The sequence below is a fragment of the Pediculus humanus genome, genomic scaffold (assembly GCF_000006295.1).
Source record: "Pediculus humanus corporis 1103172107665 genomic scaffold, whole genome shotgun sequence".
Lineage (NCBI taxonomy): Eukaryota > Metazoa > Arthropoda > Insecta > Psocodea > Pediculidae > Pediculus > Pediculus humanus.
The window spans coordinates 18,504-29,518 of NW_002987274.1; the positions used below are offsets into that span (position 1 = coordinate 18,504).

The following is an 11,015-nucleotide window of genomic DNA, read 5'->3' on the forward strand; positions in this document are numbered from 1 at the left end:
CACCGTAACTTTGATACATTTGTATCAAAAAACTTTTAAAAAAAATTTTTATAAATTAATTTAATTGTTTATACTAGAAAAATTTTTTTTTTTTTTTTTTATAAAAAACTTTTAAAACAAACGATTTGACGTGTCTTTTGTTTGTTTGTCGTTTCGGTTTGTTTGAATTTTTTTTGGCTTTCCTAACATGTAAATTATAACAATTATTTAAATTTTACAAAATGTGTAATTAATCATTTTTTTAATTTATTGGAAGGATAAATTTTATTTTTTTCCGAAAGGTGAATTCATTTTCCTTACCTTACCTCCCCCGCCCTCCTCCTCCTCCTTCCCAAACGGGAAATTATTTTTTTACGTTTTTTTGTCTCTTTTGTAAAAAAAAAAAAAAAAAATGAAATTTGCTTCGGACAAAGAAAAATTGTCGAATACTCACCAACAATCGTTTTAATTATTTTAAAATATAAATAATAATAATAATAATAATAAAATTCACTTTTTTACAATGAGAAAAAAAAAGAAAAAAAATTTTGAAATAAGTTACAAAAAGAAATTTTTTTTCCTTCTTACTTAACTCAATATCAAAATAAAATTAAGGAGAAAAAAACAGATTTTGTGGGCATTTTTAGCCTCTTCTCTGTTTTTTCTCTTCTCCTTCCCCCTCTTCCCTATCCCCTCCCCCTACCGAATCCTCAAGTTTCTCCCAATCGCCTCTTTTTCCCCCCCAACCAAAAAAAAGAAAAAAAAGAAAAAAATTTTAAATCAATTCCCTCAAATTAACCGAATGGTTAATTTCTTTTCTCCAAGTTTATTTATTTATTTATTTACATTTGGAATGTCTTGAAACTGGAAGAATCATCCTCCTACTTTTCCTACTCCTCCTTCTCCTGATACAAAATGTTGCACGTTTTTTTTTTTAAATCGTGTGACGTCATAAATTCTTTTTAATTAATAAATATTTATTTTTTTCCCTTATTGTTTGACATTTTATTGATTCTTTTTTTTTCGTTTTTGATTTATTATATCGTCAATTGATGATATTCGATTTGAGGTTTTTTTTTTTTCAAATTCCATTTTATTTTTTAATAAATACTTAAAAATCCTTTATATTTACAACAAAAAAAAAAAAATGAGAGGTGAACGACACGATTTAAAAAAAATTTCATTTAATCAAATGATTAAACGTTAAAACGAAATTAATATTATTTTTTTCGATTTAAAATAAAAATAAAACGTTATATTTAAATTATTAATTAGTTTTAATTTAAATAAAGTAAATAATTTATGTTAATTAAAATAAATAAATGAATGTGAAAAGATTTGAAAATTTTTAGTTTCCGCCATGTTTAAAATAAGGGAAATTTAGTTTGCTAAAACCACGACACATTTTTCCCGCCATATTTAGTTGTTTTTTTTTTCACGTCAACTTAAGCAGTGTAAAATGCAAATCACAATCGAATCGTAAGTTTTTTTTAATTTTTAATTATTATTTTATTTTTTATTTAATTTACGTTAACGAAAATGCAAATTAAATTCGTTAATTTATTTAAATTAAAATTTATTATTACGTTAAATAATTTTTTAAATAAATTTAATTAATTTTTTTTTTTTTTTTTGTTGAGGGCTGATAATGATAAATTAAAAGAATGGGGATTATTAGAATTTCAAGGTTCATTTTTAACAAGAGATGATGAACCATTATATAATCAATTTATTGGAGATTTAAATTATAATAAAGATGTAAGAGAAATATTTTATTATTATTTATTATTTTATTCATTTAAAAAAAAAAAATTTAGTTTGATATTTTAATCAAGTTGGATTCACATTTAATAATAATAATAATTAAATTTCAAACGTTTTATTTAATTTTATTATGCATTTGAAAAAATATTTAGTTATTAATCTGATGACATGTCAAACTTTATCGATTATTGATTTTTTTTTTATTTTAATTAGGGAACTCCTTTTTTTATTGTCGGCCATCACATTTTATATGGGGAAGAAGTGAAATTACAAAAACCTTTTGCTGTTATACAAAAACAAATTGATTCGGAAACAAAAATAACATCATATTTAGTTCAAGCAGTTATTAGAAAGAAAATACTTTTTAAAACTAGACCTAAACCCATTATTTGTAATCAGGTAAATAAAAACAACAGTTGAAATCGTTTTAGTTAATTTAATTTCAACAAAAATATAATTTCCTATTGTCGACTATCATTCTATAAAAAAAGTTTCCGGTTTCTTTTTTTTTTTTTTTTCCTGGTGCTAATTTTAGAAAGTTCTTTTTTTGATTTTATATAATTTATTAAAATTTTTTAAAAATGAATGAATTAGGATCAAATAAAATAAAATTATTATTATTTTTTTTCTTTCAAAGAATTTTTAAATATATTCAAAAAAAATTTTTTTTTTTTTGTTTCATAAGTACAAAATAATATAAATTATTTTTTTTACAAAATAATAAAAACAATTATTAATAAAATGTAGGGTACATATCATATATATTTTTCATCTACTTTTTTCCTATTGCAAACATTATTATTATTATTATTAATAAATTTTTGGCTTTTTAATTAATATTACAAATTATCGTGTTTTATATATTTTCTGGCACACTCATAAGGTAGGTAAAAATGTGCATTTATAATAATGTCCTTTTTAACAAAAAAAAAAAAAAAAAGAAAAGAAAATTATCATACAATTTAGTTTTATCGATTTTACATTAAAATGTTTCAATTTAATTTTTATATTTCTATATCAAACATTACAATATTTATAATTAAATAAGTAATAATAATAATAATAATTAAAAGTAAAATGTACACGAAAAAAATTTAACACAAATTATTCTTTTTTTTTAATATGTCTAACATTATCGTTTAAATAATTCTCAACTTTTGCCTACATCTATTATTTTATATTTATCTACTCAAATTAATCAATTAATAATTAAAAAGTAAAAATTTTTATAATTTTCAATTCAAATTCGGAATTTAAAGATAAAGATTTTATAAGTCATGGTTTCTTGTACTTTTATAAAATTGTTCCATCGTTGTTCAAATTTGACTCTGTTAATTCTGCAGGAATTGTGATGCCGCCATTATCCACCTGTAAACAAACGAAAATTGACGGAGTAAAAACTTTGCTTAAAAAAATAATAACGCTTGAAATACGACAATAAAATAATTAATTAATCACCACGTCTTCCAGTGTTGCATGTTCTTCATTTTCCCCGATGTATTCATTTGAAGAATCCATTGATTCCTGGTCGTTGACCGTATTATTTTGATTGACAAAAATTGTACCACCACCGAGAAAAGTTATTGATTGAGAAGATTTTTGACAATCTTTTTCCTTTTCTTCGCTCTCTTTGTCTTTTATCAAACCTTACAAACGTAAATTAAAATCATGTTTATCGTGGTTATAAACCAAAAGTTTTTTTTAAAAAAAAAATTCAGTTAAAAACCTGTCAAATGATCCGAAATGTGTCGTATGTAATTATCTTCGGATATCGTTCGGTAATTACAAACGTTACAAACGTATATTCCTTCCATGTTGGGATGAACTATTTTCATGTGATTTTTGTACGAGCCACTTTGAATAGCTGTGTAGTCGCAATGTGGGCATTTGTATGGTCTAACACCTTATAGAAAGTTTAAATTGAGGGAAAATTTTTTAAGTGGATGTTGTGCATCGAAACAAGTTATAAAAATTCAAAGTAACTACTATTTGGTTTCTGTAAGTACCTGTGTGTCTCATCATGTGTTTTCTTAAAGAATTATGATCTGCTGTTCTAAAAATGCATAGTTGGCACTTGTACGGTTTTTGGCCAGTATGTTGTCTTTGATGCATGAGTAACATGGCTTTTCTGGCTGATGCATGACCGCATATGCTGCAAACAAAAGGCCTGAGCTTGCTGTGTACTTCTTCTTTATGTTTTTTTAAACTTTTTGAATCTGAATACATTTTGAAACAAATATTGCACTGTTTAGATTTACTCCTGTAAGTTCAAAGAAAACTTTTCATCAGTTTTTTGAAAACGTAAAATGCTTTTTCGTCAAACAACATTAACTAACCAATTAGGTTTATGCCCTCCATTTTTATCAGCATGGACAATTATGTGATTCCTTAATTGAGATGCCTGTTTAAAAGTTTTACCACAATATTTACATGTGAAAGCTCTGACGTCACTGTGAATTCGAATGTGATTTTCTAATCGAAGAGGAAGAGAGGTTCTGTACGTCTAAACAATTGTAAGATAAACTAAGGTATATTTTCAACTTAATTTTTTAATCCTTAATTTTTTGTTGCATAATAAAATAATTTTTTACTGACCTCACAAATGGGGCATTTTAAAAGATCACAATCGATTTTATGAACTTTGTACAAATGAGAAGAACAACTGTGCCAACTGTTAAAAAGTTCATTGCATTCAAAGCACTGGTATAACCTTTTATTTCCACTGTTTAATTCTGAATCCAAATGACATTTTTCATGTATACTTAAATCATTTTCAGTTGTAAATTTATATTTACAGTTTCTTTTTCTACAAAAATAATTTAAATTATTAATATTTCCTGCAGGATCAATGCTTTGAATGATTTCATTCATTTTTCTCTTCTTTTTATTGAATACTTTTTTAACTTTTGAATGTTGTTGTTCAGTCTCTATTGAAATATTTATCGTTTTAATTGTTTCTGGGATTTCATGACAACCAAAAACATCACTTTGATAATTGTGAGCCTGAATCATGTGTTCTTTAGTTTCTTCAGAACTGTTAAAAGGTTTACTACAATTGCTGCAAATGTATACATAAGCTGTTTGTTCAGATATATTGTTTGTAACAGAATTTTCCAATAGTAAATGTTTCAAGCAATGTTGATGAAATTCTTTTTGATCGTTTGAAATGTAAGCACATTCCCTGCATTTGTATGTAATGCAAACTTCCATGTAATCCTCTAATACATCATTTTTTACATTTATATTTACTAATGTTTCCCTATGTAATGAATTACTTATTATTGAATTTTTGTTGTAATTTTTATCATTATAATTTTCCTCCTCCAAGAATTCAGAAGTCTCAGGTACCAAATAATATCCATTTTCACCTACTAACGAAATAAGTAAAATAATATGCTATTATTATTTATAATATATTATTAAAAGATTTTAAAATTGTCTTTGAAGTTAATGCCCTCACCGTTAGAATCCGAATGAAGAGTTACTTGTCCATTATTACTAATAAACAGTATAGGCATATGCGCCTCAAGCTGCACAGCTTGTTCCTCCATTTAAAAAAAAAAAAATTTGATATTCTGTTTAAATTATAAATTCATTTTTAAAAAAATTCCAAATTATCAACTGTTACAAACATAATTAATTTTTGCAACTTTTAGATCACATTTTATTTTCCGTTTTTTAAATTTTCTCAAGAACATTTTTTAAAAAGTAAATATATTTACGAAACGATAACGCAAGTTAAAAATACTTGCATTTTTTATATTGAAAGACGAAAAAAAATTGTCGTGTCAGGAGAAAGGATTACGAGAAAATGTTGTTTATGGAGTATTATTTAACATCAATACTATTAGTGCTTTACGTAACATTGCTTTAATTCAAAGAAATTAAAAAAAACGGATTCTCAATTAAGTTTAAATGAATTTAACTTTGATGATTTTTAAATTTTACTTTAATTGAATTTGCTTCATCGAATTTATTGAATATGTATATATATTTTGTCATAGATAAGAATAAAATAAAGACTACATTAGCTAACTTATTAGTTGACGTTTTTGCGACAAAATAGTAATTATTAAAAATAATAATCATAATTATAATTTTTATACACAAATATTATGTAAAGTTCTGTTTAGCAAGATGCGGATTGAATTGAGAATTATATTTTTGTTTGGGTTCGTTAATGGGTTTCTCTTCTTTTTCAATTTTCACTCCATTTAATTTAGCAAACAATTCATTAGCTTTTCTTCTTTCTTCCTTTTCTCTCATAAGTCTTTCAGCTCTCAGTCTTTCTATATCCATTGAAGGTTTTTGAGGAATAATTTCTTCCGAACTTGAATCTTCCGATTCCGTGCTACTTTTTCTCTTTCTCTTTTTTTTCTTCTTTTTCTTACTCTTTGATTTTTTTAATTTTTTATGCTTTCTATTTATTTCTAATGATTTTTTCCTCTTAATTGTTTTTTTATCACCATCTATTTTATTTGATAAATTTTCAATTTTAACAGAAGCTTCAGAAATTTTTTTTACTCCAGCACATCCTAAATATTTCCTTATGTTCATCAATGGGTCTTCGAATACTTTTTGCTTTTGAGAAACTTCTGTTTGCCCACTTTTAATTTCTTCTCTTGTTTTATTATACCAGGAAACATTACCAGTAAGCTCATTAGTGTCCTGACCGAGATAAGTTAAATAACCTATTTGTTTTTCATATTTTTCTTTTTCAAGTTTTTTTTCTTTCTCATGTTCTTCATTAGGTTTATCATCTATGACTTTGTCTTGATCCAATTCGAAAAATAAATTAACATGTTGATCAGGAGGAAAATAATTTATTTCTTTTACTTCAGGACTTTTTTTTTCTGAAATCGAACAACCTGTTCCAAATTGTTCTTTTGCTTTTTTTCTTAATTCTTCACCTCTTCTTTCTCTCTCCTACAAAATTTCAAAAAATAAAAAATTAACTTTACCCTATGTAAAGCCACTATTTTTACATACACTTTATTCCTTTATACATACTTACTGCTATCTCAACTCTTTGCTGCTTTTTTCTTTCTTCCTCTGCTGCAGCAGCTTCATCTCTTCTAACTCTAGCAATATTATCTTTTGTACGAACATGCCACCTATTAATAACATAATTTATTATTAATATTAAGAAAAACTTTATTTTATCCTTTCACAATTAAAAAAAAAACCCTCATACCTTTTTTTTGGCAATATATTCATGATAAAAACAAATTATTAATTTACATCATATGATAAAAATATTGTCGTGGTTTTAGACAAACTCGAAAAAAAAAGTAATAAAATCAATTTCATTTTTTTGGCGGTAAAATAAAAAAACAAATTTTTAATTTACGTTATTTCACGTACCGTAATAACAATTAAAACAGAGAACGTAATTATTAAAATTTTAATTTTTCAATACGAAATTATTATAAAACATATATTCAATATCTTTCGAATGTTTCTTATATTGATAATAATATTATCGGAAGGTAAAAAAAAAGAGAAAAAAATCGAACTTTCCACTTTAAATAATATATACATGTCACTCATTTAAATAGTAAATGAATTTTATGGAAAAAAGTACGCAATCGCATTTCAAGGTTAACGGGATTAAACATGGCATCAATTTTGTTCAGCTAAGAATCAATCGACGGCGTTTTATTGAGCTGAACAGGTTATAAAATAAGTTTTTTTTTTATTTTTTTAAAATAATTTATTTATTTTAATAATTAGTTATTAATAATCGTGTAAAAGTGTAAAGGTAAGTTGAAACAAATCTAATTTTAATTAAAATTCGTTTGAATATTTTAAAATCATTTTATTTAATAAGAATCCATTTGTATTTTGTGTCATTTATTATTATTATTATTATTAGTATTATTATTATTTATCATAATTTAATAAGTTTTAATATTTAAAAAAACAAAACAAAACAGTTTATCTTTTAAAATTACGCTTAAAATATCCAAAAAAAAAAAGTCATAATTTAGTGATAACCTCTAGGTTGAAAAAAAAAAGTGTAATTAGAATTGAGAATAATAATATTAATAAAATATCAATGATGATAATCAATAATTAATTAATTTAACTGATTATTTTAATTTATTTTTTTTTATATATAAAGAAATTTAAATTTTTAATTTTTTTTTTTGAAAACATAATTCTAGAATTAATAAGAACAAGATGATTAAATGAAAATTATTTTATTAATTATTACCCTTTAATAACTTTGATAAGATGAAATCTGATTACACGTTTTAACTTGTTTTTCATTTTTTTTTAAATTTGAAACTTTGATTCGAATAACGTTTAATTAAACATTTTTTTTTATTTGAATTTAATTCTTACGACGCAATATGTAGTATTCAAAATTAAAAGTTTTATTATTAATTTAAATTTATCATTAATCTTTTTAATTAATTAATTTTTTTTTTCTTTTTCAAATCAGAAAAGAAGATTTTTTTAAAAAATTTGGATCAAATTGATGAGAGTCACAAATTAAAACATGGAAGGAAAAGGTAAAAAAATAAAAAAGAAATTAATTAAAAATTTTTATTAATTTGTCTAATCAAATAAAATTAATAATAATAGTTTTCTTTATGTTTTTTCAAAAGGTTGTTCTTTGAAAGGTCCTGGATATTCATCTCCTTTGGAAGCAATGAAAGGTCCTAAAGAAAAATTATTGTACGTTCCTTGCATACAACCAAACTGGAAAAATAATAATAAATCAGATTATTTGGCAACGATTGACGTCGATCCACAAAGTCCAACCTACAGTCAGGTATTTGTTCATTTTGTTTAAAAAGGAAAAAAAATTTAAAAAGTAAACTAAAAGGCAAAGTTCACAGGTTGTTAGCAGGTGTTACCTTCCAAATGTTGGAGATGAAGTTCATCATACAGGTTGGAATACTTGCAGTAGCTGTCACGATGAACCTAATAAAAAAAGAGATAAATTAATACTTCCTTGTTTGAAAAGTGATAATATTTACGTTATCGATGTTGGAACTAATCCAAGGGATCCCCAATTAAAAAAGGTTTGTTTAAATTTAATAAAAAAATTGTAATAATAATGATAAAATAAATAATTTTTCTAATCGTTGTTGCAGTGCATAGAAGGTGAAAAAATGAGAGCTTTAAATTGTGGTACCCCCCATACGGCTCATTGTTTAGCCAACGGTGACATTATGGTGTCCATTATGGGCGATGCAAAAAACGGTCCGAGAGGTAATTTTATTCTAATAGATCAAGAAAAAATGGAGGTAAAAGAATTATGGGCGAACGAATCAGCAGAAGCGAAATTCGGTTACGATTTTTGGTATCAGCCCTATTGGGATGTTATGGTATCAAGCGAATGGGGAGCACCGAGAAGTTTTCTAAATGGATTCGATCCTACTAAAGTCACAGATTGGGGTGAATGAATAGAAAAGAATTTTTCCTCCCCCCCCACTTTAATCTCTATTCATTTGTCAATGATAACGTATCATTTCAGATGAATATGGTAAATCTTTAAATTTTTTCTCGTGGAAAAATCGAAAATTAATACAAACGATAGATCTCGGAGAAGAAGGTACGGCACCGTTGGAAATCAGGTTTTTACACGATCCAAAAGCTTCTCAGGGTTTTGTCGGTTGCGCTCTTCATGCAAACGTTTTCAGGTTTCCTTTTTTTTTAATATGTTGTCGTGAGAATTTTCAAAAAAAAAAAAAATGGCTAAATTATATTAATGTCGTTATTTTAGATTTTTTAGAAAATCAGATGGTACGTGGGATGCTGAAAAAGTAATCGATATTCCATGTAAAAAAGTTGAAGGATGGAAATTTCCAGAAATGGAAGGTAATTTTTGCAGTCATCGGTACAAGAAATTTCCCCTCCTCCTTTTTTTCCCAATTTTTTAACGATCTTCTCTTTAATTCAGGTATGATAACGGATATATTAATATCATTGGATGATAAATATCTCTACCTTAGCAATTATCTTCACGGTGATGTACGTCAATACGACATAACGGAACCTTCGAAACCTAAATTAGTCGGTCAAATTTTTTTAGGCGGTTCAATTTTAAAAGATGGTCACGTAAAAGTCATCGATGATAAAGAACTGAAGGTTTCAATTTATTTATTTACTTATCATTATTATTATTATTTAAATAAAAAATTAACGTAGAAAAAAACTTTTTAGTGTCAACCGAATCCTGTGACGATTAAAGGACGTCGACTTGTCGGCTCCCCACAAATGCTTCAACTAAGCCTCGATGGAAAACGTTTATATGTGACTCCATCACTTTTTTCTCCATGGGACTCCCAATTTTATCCAGATATGGTAAAGTAAGTAAAAGTTTTTTAAAACATTTCATAACTTTTACATCGTAAAGGGAAACTAAAAGAAAAAAAAATTTTATTTAGTGCTGGATCGACTTTAGTTAAAATCGATGTCGATACCGAAAATGGCGGTTTGAAATTGGATGAAAATTTTTTAATAGATTTTGGAAAAGAACCTGACGGACCCGTTTTAGCTCACGAAATGAGGTACGGATGTGGTTTGTTATTACGCACACTTAATTTTTTTAAAGAAAATTTAATGAAAAAATGTCATTTTTAGGTATCCGGGTGGTGATTGCACATCGGATATTTGGTTAGCACCTTGCGAGTAGTAGTAGTCATTTCCGGTTAATCAATTATTGAGAAAAAGGAAAACACCAAAATATTTATTAATTTATGTTTAAATATTATATTTACGTGCCTTTATTTTATATTATTAAATTATATTATATTTATTTAATTAATAAAATTCTTTTTTATAACAAATAAATAATTTTTTTGTTGTTATTCGAGCAACAAAACCAACTCAAATTACTTACGGGAAAAATCCGTTACATGAGTTTAAAAAAAAAAAAAAGTCATAGAGTAAATAAAAAGGAAGTTGAGTGTCTGACTTTTTTGAAAACAATAAAAATATTTTTTGTTAAATATAAATAAATAAACCTTTAATATAAAAACTTTCTTTTTTTCTTTTCTTTTTACAACATTTTTACTACGTTTTCTTTTTATTCAATTTTTTTTTTTTACTTTGAAAACAACACGAAAAAGGAAAAAAAGGAAAAAAAAAGGGTCGAATTGAAAGGCAGTAAATTCGTTTTTATAGCATTTTGAATTTGACACATACAAAGATTAAAAAAAAAAAGAGTATAAATGACGCCATATTGAATTTATTTATTATTAATTATTTATATCGATCGACCAAGTCTTTTTTTTTGTACGTCGACAAAAAAAAAT

At 25.2% G+C, this 11,015-nt stretch overlaps 4 protein-coding genes across 4 annotated transcripts; 2 read left to right on the forward strand and 2 right to left on the reverse strand.

Annotated features, from left to right (window-relative positions):
* Window positions 1-1,438: 1,438 nt before the first annotated feature.
* Window positions 1,439-2,163, forward strand: Phum_PHUM280430 (uncharacterized protein; the record flags this gene model as incomplete). Its single annotated transcript, XM_002426780.1, has 3 exons — window positions 1,439-1,458; window positions 1,620-1,737; window positions 1,957-2,163. The coding sequence occupies 3 exons, from the start codon at window positions 1,439-1,441 to the stop codon at window positions 2,161-2,163; spliced, it is 345 nt and encodes a 114-aa protein (XP_002426825.1).
* Window positions 2,164-3,036: 873 nt separating this feature from the next.
* On the reverse strand, window positions 3,037-5,261 carry Phum_PHUM280440 (zinc finger protein, putative; the record flags this gene model as incomplete). Its single annotated transcript, XM_002426781.1, has 7 exons — window positions 3,037-3,111; window positions 3,202-3,389; window positions 3,470-3,646; window positions 3,750-4,003; window positions 4,080-4,246; window positions 4,339-5,111; window positions 5,204-5,261. The coding sequence occupies 7 exons, from the start codon at window positions 5,259-5,261 to the stop codon at window positions 3,037-3,039; spliced, it is 1,692 nt and encodes a 563-aa protein (XP_002426826.1).
* A 595-nt stretch (window positions 5,262-5,856) lies between these two features.
* Phum_PHUM280450 (axoneme-associated protein mst101, putative) lies at window positions 5,857-6,960 on the reverse strand (the record flags this gene model as incomplete). Its single annotated transcript, XM_002426782.1, has 3 exons — window positions 5,857-6,669; window positions 6,758-6,857; window positions 6,938-6,960. The coding sequence occupies 3 exons, from the start codon at window positions 6,958-6,960 to the stop codon at window positions 5,857-5,859; spliced, it is 936 nt and encodes a 311-aa protein (XP_002426827.1).
* A 1,288-nt stretch (window positions 6,961-8,248) lies between these two features.
* Window positions 8,249-10,393, forward strand: Phum_PHUM280460 (Selenium-binding protein, putative; the record flags this gene model as incomplete). The annotated part of the gene is made up of 10 exons (XM_002426783.1): window positions 8,249-8,261; window positions 8,358-8,524; window positions 8,592-8,777; window positions 8,850-9,153; window positions 9,233-9,398; window positions 9,482-9,576; window positions 9,659-9,846; window positions 9,922-10,067; window positions 10,146-10,268; window positions 10,342-10,393. 10 exons carry the CDS (start codon window positions 8,249-8,251, stop codon window positions 10,391-10,393), a joined length of 1,440 nt encoding a protein of 479 aa, XP_002426828.1.
* Between the last annotated feature and the right edge of the window lie 622 nt (window positions 10,394-11,015).